We start from the raw sequence: 16,998 nt of genomic DNA, 5'->3' as shown, positions 1-16,998 counted from the left end.
CAGCTCTGCTCTTCCGCCAGACCGGCCCGCGCGGGCCGCTGTCCACAGTGGGAGGTACTGAAAGCAAGGAGCGGGCGCGGGGGCGGCGAGGCGGACCGCTCCTCCGAGCGCCCCCCTCCTCGCTCCGCGGCTCCTCCAGCCCTCCCCTCCTCCCGCAGCCATGTTCCACGCGCGGGGAGGGGCGGGGGAAGGGGAGAGGGACCGGGGATCAGGGCGGAGAGAGCCGGCTCTGCCTCAGGGAAGGAGGGGATGAGAGTTGGGGAGAGCAGCAGCAGGAGGAGGAGGAGGAGGCGGCGGCTAGCGAGGAGCCAGCGCTGGGTCCTGCAGTAGGACTCCCAGGAGCCACCATCATGGTGAAGAGGAAGAGCTCCGAGGGCCAGGAGCAGGACAGCGGCCGCGGCATCCCCCTGCCCATCCAGACCTTCCTGTGGCGGCAAACCAGGTGAGGGGCGCAGAGGGCGCGCCGCGGGCCACCCTGGGCTGGGGACGCTCCTGGGGCCGCCTGGGTCACCGCCGCTGCCGCTGCTGCTGCCGCCACTGCTGCTGAGGCCGCGCCACAGCCTGCAGCTCCCTCTCTGGGGCTGGAAAGCAAGCCCTCTGCACCTGCTTAAAAACACGCATTTAAAAAATATTTCCGTGAAGTTTGGCGACAAGCAGATTGGCAGTTGAATAAATATGTACATTATTTAGGGGGTGGGAGGGCAGAAAGCCTAGGAAGAGGGGGCGGGGAACTAGGGAAGATCATTAGGACTGGTTGTGCTCTAGCGTCCAATTTCCCCTCCATCTCCTGCTGTAATTCCAGGCCGGTGACCTGTTGTTTTTCCAGCTCCTGTTTGGCGAATATCAGCTATGCCCACTTGTTAACCATTTTTGCTCGGATTCAGCCCATGTAGTCTTCCTGGTTCAAGACCCTGAGGAGGATGATTTTTGATAAGCATTTTTTTTTCCTGGGAAGACCTCTGAAACCTATTCTAATAAACAAGAAACAAGGTTTCCATTATTATTATTATTATTATTATTATTATTATTTTAGAAATCTATCAGATAAAAAATTAGGTTCTGGAAATCACACCCCACAAACTGTTCATTTTTAGTTTTTAATATAATTATACACACGAGCAAGACACCACTCCTGACCATTGGCAATTTGGAATCTGATTAGGGAAAAGTCTTCAGAATAAGAGTGGATACAGAAAATGTGGAGAGCCACATCTCTTTCATACATGTAATTACATATGTAAAAGCAAATGTCGTCAGCTGTTCAATACCTGCTCATTAACAAGCTATAGGGAGGCATGAAATTTGAGTTATATAGCACTGTGTCTTATCCGTTGAAAAATGTGTCATAAAGATGCTAATAATTTTATTATAACCACTATCTCTATTAATTTTTCAGTGCATTTTTGAGGCCTAAACTGGGAAAGCAGTATGAAGCCTCATGTGTGGTATGTGATATTCACCATTTAATGATTATTTCCATATTCTGTGTGGTCATTTCAACCCAAAGAAAGGCATGAAATTGTACTGACTGTATAGATTAATTCGCTCAGCAAATATTATTGAGCACCTACTAGTGCTAGGCATAGTTCTAAATGATGGGATAGAGCAATAATCAAAATACAGAGTTTGCATTCTAGTGGGAGGAAGTCAGGCCACTCACAAATAAATAAAATACATAATAAGGCAGATAGTGATAAGCACTATGGAGAAAAATGAAGCAAAAAAGACTGGGGGCACTGGCAAGGGGGGGGGGCGGGGGTAGGAGTGGATTCCATGTTAAGAACAGTGGATAGGTAAGGCTTACCTGCTAATGTGACTGTTAGAGAAAACTGTGAAAAGAGGGAGGGAGGAATAGGTAAGGAAAGAGCAAAGGGGAACAGCAAGTCTAAAGCATCTTATCTCCAAGTGGACAGAAGTAGAGCAGTAGAAGAAAGGGTGGAGAGATTACAGAGAACCAGGTGGTGAAGGTCCTTGCAGGGCAAGTATAAGAAGTCCATTCCTTCATCAACAAAATTGAGACTGTTATGGTGGAAGGTAAAGAGATGAGGGTCTATGAACTACTCAAAGTCATATACAGTTCTGAACTTATATGTCTTGCATGTTTTGTGCAAGTCTGAAAATAGATGATATAAAATAATTATGAAAATAAGCTATTAATATGTATACTCTATAGAGTGCACTTGTCCTGAGATTCTAAGGGAATCCCATATCCTTAAAAATGTCCAAATCACAAATTGAAAGCAAAAGACATGAAATCATGAAGCAAAAATGAAATGAAATTTTCAGATTTCATTAAAATTTGGAGCTCAAATAAAGACCTTCACATTTCATATATCATAACCTAAAAGTGGAAACCTACCCATTTAGGCTTTGCCATGAAAATTTGCGAATGACTACATAGTAAGGAGTTCTGAAATGTGTTAGGGCCCTCAAAAACGATGAAAGCCAATTAGAGAGTTTTAAGCAAGCACACAGGTACACACACTCAAATAGGAATTTGTTTTGTTGTATCTCTTGCCCTTCAAAGTTGCCACAGAGATATTTTTAAAATATAATCTTTTAATAAGAACCTTTTAATGGAATTTGTTGTTGTATTTAGCTCAAGTTAGAGTAATTTGACAGTTAAGAAATCACTGAGCCTCCCATAAATCACGCTTACAAGTATACTAGCTTAAAATAATCCTGACTTTTCCCTGTTCTTGGCAAAGATCTGGCATTTTTAATGTAGTCACACAATATCAAACAACTAAGTCACAGATAGAGAAATAAAAATGTAGAAAGCAGTTTTCAGGGTTTAAAAAATAACAGTTATATTAGTAACATTTAAGAAGAAAATGACATTAAGTACCCAGAGTGCCCTAATATTATAATATATACAAGTCATCCTCTAAAATGTATTCAATAAGACTGTGTAAATTCTTTATAATCTTTTAATGCCCAACATACTCACCCTTTACTTAATGGATACTTAGATACCTGAGGGCTGAAGAATTTAAAAGCATTTGGATCTGACTTTATTCAGTTAAAAAAACAACAACAAAAAAACCATATCTCTGTTTATACTCCTTACCAAAACCTCATCATGCTTTTCATTATGAAGGTGAAGTTCTTATTTTCCTTTTTTGAGTCGAAAAGTAATTCATTTTCTTCAGAGAATCTCTGTATTAATTAATCCGCCTTTTTCTCTGGTATCCTAATAATATCAATAATACAGCTTGAATACTTGGAACCTGTATTATGATCACTCTGTGGCATACTTCCACAGTTTTCCTGATTACATAGGGCATCAAGTAGCAATCAGGTTCAATTCATACAAGTCAAATATTTATTAAATTCATTTTAATATTTGGAATCTATACTTTCCTTAAGCCCTTATAGTGATATCCCCCTCCCCAATCAAACAACAACCAAAACTGGGAGTACGTCACATTTGTTCTGGGATGTTTCACTCTCTGAAAGTATTCCTGGCCAAGAGAGAAGGTTTAATAAACCAGCAAAGCTATGGCTTATCTCCCTTCCTTCCTTTCTTTCTTCAACAGGTATAAGAAGTATCTTTATGGTTACAGGCCTTAGGCAAGAAATGTCTTGTGTCATGTTATTGCTAAGGACATGAAATAATTCAGAGGACCCCCCCCAGTCAGATTTCTTGAACAAGTTGTATCTTATTTAACACTTGTTTAACATTGACACAAATTCTGTCCTCAATATGCTTTCACAAAAGACAATTCACTTAGTTCTGCAATTGTGACAGCCCCTTTGGATGCCTCAGCAGCATTGTATAAAATATTATATGAGTTAAATATGGTGGTGTGCTCTTTTTTTAGAGGAAGCTAATTTTGGTGAAAATAAAAATCACTTAATAATTCAAGTCCTATATTTTAAATCAAAAACCTAAAAATGGTTAAAAAGTAATGATCACTGACCCATTGTACGTTGACATGAAATGCAATTTGAGTGCACTCTAAAAAATTTGATCCAGTGATTTGCATCTTGGTGTAGTACCTTAATCTCCAGTTTCTTGTCAGTCAGACTCTCCAGTTCCTTATTTTAAGTGATTTTTTCTTCTTTTTTTTGGTATCTACAGTCCTTTGAACGTGTGTTGGTAGAGAACAAGCTGCATGGCCTTTCTCCAGCCCTCTCTGAAGCCATCCAGAGCATTTCCAGATGGGAGCTGGTACAAGCTGCTTTGCCTCACGTCCTCCACTGCACTGCAACGCTGCTTTCAAACAGGAACAAGTTAGGTTGGTTCTTCCTCATTCCTTCTTCATGGCATACAATCGTCAGCACTCGTGCTGACATTTACTGGCTACTTGCTCTTTTCCCAGGCACCGAACACATGTGATCTCATTTAATTCTCATAAAAGCCCCCTCTCGTGGGTACCATTATGATCTCCATTTTACCAATGAAAGAACTGGCTCTCTTATTTTTAAATTTTAAATTTTACAAGTAATACATGAATATATTTTCCTTTTAAACATTAAAACATTACAGGGAAGCTGAAGACTATCACCCATCCAAGATGAGTTCGGATCCAATTTCTCTCTGGCCCTCTCAACTCCTAAAGCGACCCCTTGCACTTTGTAGTCCATGTGTACATGCATGCGTTGTGCATAGAGACTCTTCTTTTTTAGATTATCTGGTGGATTGCTTTTCTCACGTGGTAACATGTCCTAACATCCACCCCATGTTCTCACACAAGCTGTTTTCCGTCCAGTTCTTTCCCCAGAGACATTTGTCTCTGCACAAATGTTACTTTTACCGAGGGGTTTCTTGGTCACCCTGTCTAAAGTAAAGTAGTTGCTATCTTCAAAGCCTGGGTTCTTAACCACTACGCTGCCTATTTGGAGATAGATATGGATATCAGACTGAAGAGATAGGATGCATGCAGTTTCTCCTCCTATGACACTATGTTATTCTGCAGAGATTATAACCAGCTAGAAAGCCCAAAACAAGAATGAGCCCTTCCAGGGATGCCTGCGTGGCTCAGTCAGTGAAGCATCTGTCTTTGGCTCAGGTCATGATCCCAGGGTCCTGGGATCAAGCCCCCCATGTCAGGCGCCATGCTCAGCGGCGAGTCTGCTTCTCCCTCGCCTGCTGTGATCTTTTACTCTCTCTCAAATAAATAAATAAATAAATCTTTAAAAAAAAAAAACGAGCCCTTCCAGCTGTGGTTGTAAGAAATATAGAGAAATGCTAGTATCTTCCAGGAAATCAAGCCACAGAGCAACGCAAGAATGTTCTTCCCACACCCAGAGTTGATATCCATTGTTCTGATAGCAGAGTTTGTCTTAACTTGGCCGTGTGATTGTCCCCATGCAGGCCACCAGGATAAACTGGGTGTTGCTGAGACAAAGCTCCTTCACACCCTGCATTGGATGCTTCTAGAGGCTCCACAGGACTGCAACAGTGAGCGGTTTGGGGGCACAGACCGTGGCTCCAGCTGGGGTGGCAGCAGCAGTGCTTTCATCCACCAGGTAGAAAACCAGGGTTCCCCAGGGCAGCCTTGCCAGGGCAGCTCCAACGATGAAGACGAGAACAACCGAAGGAAGATCTTCCAGAACTCCATGGCCACCGTGGAGCTCTTTGTGTTTCTGTTTGCTCCTCTGGTACACAGGATCAAGGTAAGGAGAGGGCTAGTATTAAGCTGAGGGGGGATAGAGGTGAGGTGAGCTTCAAATGGTATTTCCATATTTCCATATTTGGTTATCTGTATCTTTATATGATCATGTGGCAAGCCAAGACATGGAGAGCTTAATTTCTATATCAAACCACTGAACATGATTTCAAAAACACAGTTCTCTGTGTATCATGTATCTACTTAAAAGTCTTCAAAGGTTCTCCTTCTGCCCGAAGATGATGCCCCACATACTAAACATTGCATATAAGGTCAAGGAACTTTTAATTTATCATTTGCCATTCCCTCCTGGCATCTTCATGATCCAGCTGTGGGAGCCATTCCCTGAATATACGCTTGCTGTTCGCTCTGCCCACTTTCTTTTCTCTGTTCATCTGATGAGTCTTCAAACCTCAACTTCAATGTCATTATTTCCATGAAGCTATTCCTCTGAAACTCCCCATGTAGACTGAGTCACTATCTCCTTTGCATTTCTACATCGCCTTGTAAGCTGTCTCTATTATAATGCAGAAGTTCTGGAGCAGAAGTTCTAAATGTCTTCTATGCCGTGGACTTCTTGACAGTGCGGTACAAGCTGAGAATTGCTTTTCAAAATATTTCTGAAAGCATAAAATACAAAACATAGGATTACATAGAAACCAGTTGTACTAAAATGTAATTATATACAAATACCCCTTGGGTCTGAAAGAAATAATATCATTTGAAACTACTGTGCCACCACTCTCTAGCTCTGTGATCTTGGTGACTTTACTTAACCTCTCTGATCCTCCATTGCATACCATTGTGGATACCTCTAACACAGGGTGAATATATGTGAAGACACAGTATAGTTCCAACACATGGAGAGAAATCAAGATCTATTTGTTATTTCTGTGAATGAATAAATTACAGTATACCATCTGAATGCTAAGTTAAGAGATAAGAAGAAATTGGTATACTCAAATGTTCTTTAATAGAATATTAGGATCCTAATGAATATTTCAAGCTATATATATGTATGTATGTATGTGAATGTGTGTACATACATATATGTAGGTGGTTGTGAGGCCGTTAACAATCACTATAAGAAAAATGAACTAGTGAGTCTTTTCACTCATTCTAGTTTTAGTTAAAATTCACTTTCGCTTGACACTGTCCCATTGCTGCCAGGAATAGAATTAAAATTACCTATAAATTCCTAAAATGCTTTGCATGCACTGGCCACAGTGCCCATGAAACATGCTAAAAATTTTAAATGTTGTGAAATCAAATTAAATAGCTGCCTTAAAATCTTTGACTTTCCATTTTAAAAAAGTCTTTTATAATGGTTACACTTACTAAGAAGCATTACTTTAATTGAGATCATCCCCTGGCTTATGGGACCAGCAGTCCAGGCTCCTGCCCACCTTCTCAGCCCCATCTCCTGCCATGGCAATAGCCTTTCTCTCCTTCACGTTCAGTGAGGCTCACCCTCAAACTCATTCTTGCCTTCAAGTCCTGCACTGGTTTTTCCTTCTGTTTGAAACATCAACCTCCACCTCCTCCCCTAAATTTTCATATGGCCATATCATTCTATGAGTTTACTCACAACTCACAATTCTCAGAAAGAATTTTCCTGGCGACTTCAGTGTCACTAGCGCATGACTATCTTTTTTCCCCCCTCTCTTTGCACTCATCAGTACCCGAAATTATTTTCTCTGCTTGTTTGCATGCTTGTTGCCCTCTACCCCCATAGAACAGATTTCTTGAGCAAAGGGACATTGCCTGTCTAGGTCACACTGTATTTTCAGTGTCTAGAATAGTGTCTGGCAAAAATGGGATACACGATTAATATTTAGTAAGGGAGTCATTGAGTAAACCCAAGTTGTTATCAGAAGCTGATCTAAGTGCTAAGAGTTGTGATTATATGTAGGTACATAGTCCTTAAAATGGAGAGGACAGGAAAGAAGTCTTCTTTAAATAATGATCCCATAAAGATGTCTATCTGTGGACAAATACCCTCTGGATTAAAAAACGTGGAAGCGCAGAAGTGACTGGAATGGCTGTAATTTTATTTGAAGACATGGCTGAGAGTTCAAATTTTGGAAATAGGCCTGCATTTGAATCACACGCTTGTTGCTTCCTACTATATGACTTAGAGCAAGCCTCAGTTTCCCTCAAGTATAAATTGGACATAAGAATAGTTTTATGGGACATTGTGATGAAACATATGATAGTGCTCAACATTACACATAAAAGGGCCTTAATAAATATGTGTTGCTTTTAGTGTTGGCATTTTTTCGCTATTGGTGTTTTGTGTTATTAGTGGAAAGGAAGCCACATTCTCTTTCAGGGGAGACTATACAGACAGTTTCTGGCTCGAGACCCTCAAGTTTTATTTATGGCCTGGAGCATTTATGAGGGAGTAAGACAATGCATAGAAAACACGGTACAGTAATTAAATCATAATAAACTATTATTATTAGCTGTTATTACTGGCATATTATTATTTCATCAATTTATTATCTCTATGAAGGAAATATTGTTCCAGATGCTATAGGGAATAAAAAATATTAATGAGTCAATAAATTTCTCCAAAAGGCATTTTCCTTCTGAGCGAGGTGTTTGCTTTTTTAAATGTAGTTAAGGAATATACAATCCCTAGACCAGGGTTTCTCAGCCTTGGCACTGTTGGCATTTGGGGCCAGATTATTCTTTCTTGCGGGACATTGCCATGTGCCATGTAGGATATCAGAAGCATTTCTGGCCCCTACTCACCAGATGCCAGGAACACCACCTCCCTCTAAGTTGTGATGGCCACAGATGACTCCAGACATTGCCAGGTGTCCCCAGTGGGTGCGCGGGGGGGTGAGAATTGCCCCTGATTGAGAATCACTGCCTTTGGTCTTTCACTGGCCTGCTGGTTGTCAGACCCTCTCGATCTCCAGCTTTCTATCCCTACCATACCCATGTGAACTGCTCCTCACCAGCACCATTAATGTCTTTTTCCCCTATCCTTCCTTTGATTTGCCCTTCAAAATTCCAACCCCAGGTCATGACCCAAATCCCTTTTTTTCTACTCCTGATCCAGAGACCTGCATGCTCCTGGGGGGAAACCACACAATCATCCAGATTGGTGTTTCTACAAAGTTGTCATCTCCAACCCCTGTTTGCTGCCCCACGTGGCATTCCTTTTCTTGACGTTACTCCCTCAATTTGCCAGTCAGCACTTACACAGACAGTGTTATAGTTTCTTATAGGACATGGTGCTGCAGGAGGCGTGGGAGGCTAAAATCCAGTTGAGGCCACTTTCGAACTGGATTCACAGTCTCCTGGCTTGTCTCATAAAATCCAACTTCAACACGAAAGGGATCTATGTAGACCTGACCATATCACCAAAATGCTTGTTGATTTCTCATCATACAGCAAGTAAAACTCCAACTCATTAGTCTAGTAACTGGGCCTTCTTCTGGCCACTTCTCCTGCCTCTGAGCTCCAAGTGCTTGGAGTCTCCCCAGGAATGTAACGTGCTTTTGTCCAGGCCTGTTCTCATGCTGGTCCTGCCACCTAGAATGCTCTCATGCCCTGCCCTCCTGCCTGGGAAACTCCTCCTCATCTTTCACAACTACATTCAAGATCCATCCCTCTCTTCCTCTAGCTTTATAATATTCTAGACAGATTTTTATTGTTATTTCTAGTTTATTATCATTATTGCTTTATGTGTCAATCTCTCCTATTAGATTCTGAATGGTTTGAGGGTGGGGAGTTATCATTGTATTCTGGATAGCTAACATAGTATCTCAAATTCATAGGTATTTAATCAATATTTGTTGAATGAATTCACTCATTAATTAGCAAATTAATATAAATGACTCATCTTTTTGTAAGACAGTGTATAATTCAATGCACATTTTTCTATTTTAATTAAGTTCTTATTTTAATTCCAGTATGGTTAACGTACAGTGTTATATTGATTTCAGACGTGCAATAGAAGGATTCAGCAATCCCATACATCACCCAGTACTCATCACGGCAAGTGCACCCCTTCATCCACTATCTCCTAAACACCCCATCCCCCCACCTACCCTCTGGTAATCATCAGTTTGTTCTGTATAGTTAAGAGTCTGTTTCTCGGTTTGTCTCACCCTCTCTCTTTTTCTTTGCTCATTTATTTTGTTTCTCAAATTCCACGAGTGAACTCATATATTTGTCTCTGACTTATTTCACTTAGCATTGTATTCTCTAGCTCCATCCATGTCATTGCAAATGGCAAGATTCCACTCTTTTTTATGGCTGAATAATGTTCCGTTGTGTATCTATATACCACATCTTCTTTATCCCCTCAACTATTGATAGACACTTGGGCTGCTTCCATAATCTGGCTATTGTAAATAATACTGCAAAAAATATAGAGGCACATGTATCCCTTTGACTGATTGATTGACCGATTGATTGGGTAAATACCCAGTAGTGTGATTACTGGATCATAGTTTTAACGTTTTGAGGAACCTCCATACTGTTTTCCACAGTGGCTACAAGTTTACATTCTCACCAGCAGTGTGAGAGGGTTCCTGTTTCTTCACATCCTTACCAACACTTGTTGGTTCTTGTGTTTTTGATTTTAGCCATGCTGACAGGTGTGAGGTGATATGTCATTGTGGTTTTGATTTGCATTCCCCTGGTGGTGCGTGAGCTTGAGCATCTTTTCATGTATTTGTTGGCCATCTGTATGTCTTCTTTGGAGAAATGTCTATTCATGTCTTCTGCTGTTTTTTAATTGGATTACTTTTTATTGGGGTGTTGAGTTTTGTAAGTTCTTTATATGTTTTGGATACTAACCCTTTATCCGATATGTCATTTGCAAATATCTTCTCCTATTCAGTAGATTGCCTTTTAATTTTGCTGATTCTTTCCTTCGCTGTGTAGAACCTTTTTATTTTGATGTAGTTCCAATAGTTTACTTTTGCTTTTATTTCCTTTGCTTCAGGAGACATGTCTAGAAAAATGTTGCTATGGCTGATGCCAGAGACATTACTGCCTATGCTCTTTTCTAGGATTTTTATGGTTTCAGGTCCTTAATCCATTTTGGTCCTTAACCCATTTTGAGTTTATTTTTGCATATGATGTAAGAAAGTGGTCCAGTTTCATTCTTCAGCATGTTGCTGTCCAGTTTTCCCAACACCATTTGTTGAAGAGACCGTCTTTTTCCCACGCATGTTCTTTCCTCCTTTGTTGAAGATTAATTGACCTTATAATTGTGGGTTTAATTCTGGGTTTTCTGTACTGTTCCATTGATCTATGTGTCTATTTTTGTGCCAGTACCATCCTGTTTTGATTACAATAGCTTTGTAGTATAACTTGAAATCTGGGACTGTGTTACCTCCAGTTTTGTTTATCTTCTTCACGATTGCTTTGGCTCCTCAGGGTCTTCTGTGGTCCATACAAACTTTAGGATTGTTTGTTCCAGGTCTGTGAAAGATGCTGTTGGTATTATCATAGGGATTGTATTACGTCTGTAGATTGCTTTGGATACTATAGACATTTTAGCAATATTTGTTCTTCCAATCCATGAGCATGGAATGTCTTTCCATTTCTTTGTATTGTCTTCAGTTTCTTTCATCAGTGTTTTATAGTTTTCAGAGTACTGGTTTTTTACTTCTTTGGTTAAGTTTATTCCTAGGTACTCTATTATTTTGGGTGCAATTATAAATGGGATTGTTTTCTTAATTTCTCTTTCTGCTCCTTCATTATCTGTATATAGAAATGCAACAGATTTCTGTACATTGATTCTGTGATTTTAATTTATAACTGCCTCAAGTATGTCACATGAAGTAAATCTTAAAAATTCTGTCAAATATATTATTTTCAACTAAATTTAATTTAGTGAAAAATGCTGAGTATTTATTATAACTAAGGAATTTAAGTGTAATGTCATGATTTGATCATATTCACTTATTCCTTCAATAAATATTTATTGAGTGCCTAGTCTATGAGAGGCACTACTCAGTGCTAGAGAAATAGCAAGGAATAAAAATCCAAGCCCTCAAGGGGGTTTTTATAAAATCCATATGTGTGAAGTAAACAACTTTAAAATTTAAAATAACAATAATTTTTAAACTCAATTTCTCTAAATTACTAGTAAACATATTTAGAATTATTTCATGCCATCATGGAAACGGGCTTTCAGTGAAAAAAAAATGCATCTGAAATGTGGAGATATCGATTCTACTAGTGTCTGCGTCTTCTGGTTTTTCTAAGGACCTCACTAGACCACCTGCCCCACAGCTGTTTCAATGATAGTGTCTCTTCTAGCTATCAACATTCTGGCCATGTGGGCATACATGGCATTAGATGACCCACTAAAGGGGACTCCAGAAGAGGAATTAGGGTCCCAGAGCTTATGCATTCATCCAACTTAAAAAAGGACTTACAAAGGAACATAGCAACATAAGAGGAGGCCATACCTTCTGCAAGTGTTCAAGTCTAAAGAATGATCTGATTTAGTGGGTGTTACTTGTGAAATGTAAACTATCTTTAATTAATCAGTAAGTCTGTATTGATGCTCAAGGGGAAATGCACAGAAGGAGATCTCAATTTGTCTCCAATAAATATACAATCTAGTTGGAAATATATCAAAGAAAACAAAATAACAAGTCTCAGTGAGTGCTAACATCGATAGGGCCAGTGTTAAAGGCCCAGGCTTCAGTATAAGAGAGCTTACCTTTGGAAGCAGTGTCCACTAGAGTTTTATTTGTGCCAAGATTACTTATGAGGAACATGGAAAAGGACTGAGCTCAGAAGCTATGAAATCATCAAAACCAGGTCAATTGAGATTTGGCTTCCTGCATTTCTGGAGACAAATCTGATAAACTTTGCTTGCTGTTAATCCCCTGCTTGCTGGATCTAACACCACACATAATACTATGTTCCATTAACTTTAAACCTTCCTGTCAAACTGTTTACTCAGTATCTCTAGTTGAATGTCTAACAGGCATCTCAAACTTAACATGTCTGTAACTAGGTTCCTGATACCCCCCACACCTGCTCCTCCTTCATCTTGCCTATCTTTATCAAAGCCAAAAATCTCTGACACCTCTTTCTCACACCTTCCACTTCCAGTCTGTAGACTGTGTGTTCAAAATGTATCCAGAATCTACCACTGCTCATTTCGCCCTCTCTCCTGTAATCATCTTCCACCTAGATGATAATATTAGCTTCCCAAACCATCTCTCCACTTTTGCCCTTTCTTGAACTATGATTAATAGCCTCAGTAATCCTATCAAACATACATCCAGTAATGTCACGCCACTACTCAGAACCCTCTGGTGGCTCGCCGTCTTAGTAATTGCGGAAGCCCTTACTATGACCTCTATGGCCCTATATTATTTGGAACTCAATAACTTCTCTGACCTTATTTTTTTCTTCTACTCTTCTGCCATTTACCTGACTCCAGACACACAGTCTCCTGGCTGTTTCTTGATAGACCAGGCATATTTAGGACCTTTGCATTTGCTGGTCCCTTCTCATGGAAGGTTTTTTCTGAAAATATCTACATGGCAGCTCCTTAATTTCATTCAGATCTTTTTTACTCAAAAGACACTTTCACAACAAGGACTTCCCTGGCCATCCTGTCTAAAATATCAACACCTTGCAGGCACACCCCTTTGCCTGCTTTACTTCTCTTTTTGCACCTAGGAGAGCAGGGATTTTTGTAAGCTCTGTTCACTATTCTAGCCCAGAACCTAGAGTAGTACCAGGTATGCAGTAGGTGGTCTATAAATATTTGTAAAATGAATGTTGACAGAATTTGACCAAGTGCTTTATGTATTTTCCTAATACCTCCACAGGGAGTCCTAAATGCTTTCCCATCATGCGCACTGTTGTAGCTCCGGGATCCCAGTCCATATCTTACAGAAGAAGCTGCTCTGTATCAATGTGTGGATTTCACCAGCCTTTCCAGCTGACACTGAACCACAACGATTCACCATTTGCAGGATCACTTTTCTTTTTTTCCAATTTCTTCCTACTTCTTACTCTTCTAGATTAGTGGTTTTCAACCATGACTACACATGAAAGTCAGCAGAGAACTTCAGAGTGATTCTAATTTAATCGGTCTGGGCAAGGGAGGAAGTTAAGACCTGGGCCTCCTAGGTTTTAAAAGCTCTCTAGGTGATTATAATATGCAAGCTAGGGTTGCAAAGCCCTGCCCTAAGTGAATTCCTGTGTCTTAGTTGTGTTCATTAATCTGAGATCACATTCTCTGCTTCCATCTTTTATTTATTTTTTTTGAGAGGCTGAGTTGTTTAATTTATTCCTTTTTTTTTTAATTCCAGTTCATGGCTGAGTTGTTGAAAATGTAATCTCAGAATGTCATATATTTGTACTTATACAATATGAGATTGCATTTTCAACATCTCTGCCTCTCAAAATGATGTAATAAGGGAGCGGAGAATGTGCTCCTTGGAAGAGACTTTAAATTATAGATAAACTGAGTGAGTATGGGTTGTAAGGTCAGTGCAATTCAGCAAGTGCTTGTTGAGCTCCTATTGTACACCCAATTTCTAATGCTGTGTTAAGCATTGTGATGATGTCAGGTGTTGTGGAAGGGGGAGAATGACTGATAGACAATCAAGGAATTAAAGATTATTAAGAAGGTAACATTACAAAACAATATGCTAGAAGGGTCTGTATATATGTTCCTGATTCCATGAAGTGCAAAAACAAGAGATATGTTTAAAAAAGAAGAAGATAGCAGGAAGGGAAAAATGAAGGGGGGGGGGAATCGGAGGGGGAGATGAACCATGAGAGACTATGGACTCTGAGAAACAAACTGAGGGTTCTAGAGGGGAGGTGGGTGGGGTCATGGGTTAGCCTGGATGATGGGTATTAAAGAGGGCACGTTCTGCATGGAGCACTGGGTGTTGCACGCAAACAATGAATCATGGAACACCACATCAAAAACTAATGATGTAATGTATGGTGACTAACATAACATAATAAAAAAAAAAAAAACAAGAGATGGCTTAGAGCATACAAAGTCAAAATAGCCAGCATCTGAGGATATTGATTTAAGAGGGCGAAAGAAGGACAATTAAATAATTAAGAGGAATAATAATGACAACCACAAGAGATCTGCCAAGACTCTTGAAATAAACAGGCCTTGATCACTGCTAACACAAAACAATAATTTGTGTTTCATGCTTTGTCCAAAGCTACATTTTAATTATTAATTTTGCCAAAAGCAGACCACCGTGGTTTCCATAGTAATTTTGATGGTAACTTAGGGCTACTGGTTTGCCCTAGAAACACTCATCTGAGTGATGAGAGAAGGTCTAGAAGATCAACTTACTTTGACAATAATCTTGTGAATGATACTAATCATTGCAATGACTGGCCCCTTCAACCAGTTACAAGCCAGTTATGGGACATAAATCTTCTCTTCCCCCAGGAATCGGACCTTACGTTCCGACTGGCCAGTGGGCTTGTTATATGGCAGCCCATGTGGGAGCACAGACAGCCCGAAGTCTCTGGCTTCACAGCACTGGTGAAGCCCATCAGGAACATCATTACAGGTTCGTAATTTGGACACCTGCTGGGACAGTGTTAGCAGACTCTCTCATATGCAGAAGTAAGGGTGATGGAATGATTTGCCCTTAAGAAACCAAGAGGAAGAAAATTTCTCCAGGGAGCTATGTTAGTGCCCCAGGCACAAGGCTCATTCACATGATGAGAAACTAAGCCAGGGGCACATGCCATTGAGTTGTGTGACTTTTGAGAAGTCATTTCAGTTTCCTGTGCCTCAGTTTCCTCATGTGTAAAATAGGAGTTAAACTTATGGGTTGTTATGAAGAATAAATGAATTAATTATATATAAAATTGCTTAGAAGAATGCCAGGTACCTAGTAAGTGAATAAGCTATTATTATAATTATATCATCATAATCATCATTACAGGAAACAAAGTAACAGCTCCTTAAAAATCTTGTCTTGGTGTTTATTTGCTATCAAAGCCTTTCACTACAGGAATTGTCAAATGAAATAATCTTATTGGTGAATAGTAGAAAGACTAACACATGACAGCTTGAAAAGTACCTCAAAGGCTCATGCTTCACTCCAGATCTATCTCTTACTATGTATGTACCTAACCTGAGTGTTCCTATTTCTTTAAAAGGGAGAAAATAATACCACCTTATATGGCCTCATAGTATGGAATAAGTAAGAATCCACATAAGGTGCCCATTTTATAGCTTACTAAATTCCATCTTTCTATTTCCAACCTAACTTTTAGCATTGATAATAGCACTTAGAAAGAGATAAATTATGTGGTACATCTCTAGATGCATGAGATATATATGTATAACTCTATCATTTGCTTACTTCCTAAGATTTTTCTGCAGACAGTGGAAGATTATGCATGTACAAGAGCTTTGTTAGGGGAGGGAAAGCATCAAGTAGTTCTTATGTATTTTCCCCCTATAATTTAACATACCTTTGCAAAGTACTTAATATGTTAAAGGATTTTCTAAACAAAAGAGTGCCATATTATTCATATATGTGATAAGATGCTTATAGTGACAAATCATGCTTACTATTGTAATTCAAACAAAAGATGAAATTTTTCATATGTAAAAGTAGACTACTTAGAGAATTAATGTGTACAATACATTAACTAGTGAAATAAGTTATATATGCAAGAGTAACTTTGTCTGTCATAAGGTTCAAATAGCAAGGAACTAAATAAGTAAAAATGTCATAGCCAGAGGTGATCTACTTCAGATTCTATGGATAGAATGAGGTTCATTTCATTGAATTAAAATTATCTGAGAGTGAAGATGGAGGTACAAGGTTAAAAGATTGAAAACAATAGAAATAAGAAAATAAAATATGTTACAGTAAAACAAAACTATTACTGAAAAAGATGTCTTTATGTTGATTAAGGAATTTTTTCATATTTTAAAGTCATCACTTTTGAATAAAGAGGTCACTTCACATTTAGGTCTCTCTCTCTTTCTCTCTCCCATTAATATGTAAACTATCATTTAACAGATGTATTAAAACTATTAAGAAATCGTGTCCCTCATGAATCACTGGGGCTGTTCATGTCACCATCCCTTGCTTCTAGATGATATTCACAGTGGATTCTTTTCCCCTCTACCTGATGCCTGTGGATGTGAAATGGTGCCCAAGATCTGAAGTGAAATTAAACGCAGCTCAGACACATGGCCAGAAGAAAAAGCAGGGGCACGTGGGTGACACTCCCTGGGTCTCTTGTTTTGTGACCTCAGTCAATCCCTTTCTGAGCATCAGTTTGCTCACAGTTCCCATGTGGCATGGCCAGCTTCACTTCCCACGATTCCCAATCCTCAGGAAAAGATGTAACTGATTTGAATCTTGCCATAGGAGAG

At 39.6% G+C, this 16,998-nt stretch overlaps 1 protein-coding gene across 4 annotated transcripts in view; it reads left to right on the top strand.

The window, feature by feature from the left end:
* Positions 1 to 217: 217 nt before the first annotated feature.
* UNC80 (unc-80 homolog, NALCN channel complex subunit) overlaps positions 218 to 16,998 on the top strand; it is a 228,889-nt gene continuing 212,108 nt past the window's right edge. For all 4 annotated transcript variants that reach the window (XM_025892412.2, XM_073879220.1, XM_073879217.1 and 1 more), the window contains exons 1-5: positions 218 to 442; positions 1,397 to 1,445; positions 4,085 to 4,241; positions 5,321 to 5,622; positions 15,043 to 15,166. In XM_025892412.2, coding sequence (XP_025748197.1) covers positions 351 to 442; positions 1,397 to 1,445; positions 4,085 to 4,241; positions 5,321 to 5,622; positions 15,043 to 15,166 — 724 coding nt within the window. In that variant the 5' untranslated portion in view covers positions 218 to 350. The remainder of the gene's footprint in view (positions 443 to 1,396; positions 1,446 to 4,084; positions 4,242 to 5,320; positions 5,623 to 15,042; positions 15,167 to 16,998) is intronic.

This window comes from Callorhinus ursinus, unplaced genomic scaffold (genome assembly GCF_003265705.2).
Source record: "Callorhinus ursinus isolate GAN/ISIS: 27379988/994484 unplaced genomic scaffold, GSC_fseal_2.0 scaffold2, whole genome shotgun sequence".
In the NCBI taxonomy this organism is placed as follows: Eukaryota; Metazoa; Chordata; class Mammalia; order Carnivora; family Otariidae; genus Callorhinus; species Callorhinus ursinus.
This window is presented reverse-complemented; position numbering and strand designations above follow the sequence as displayed.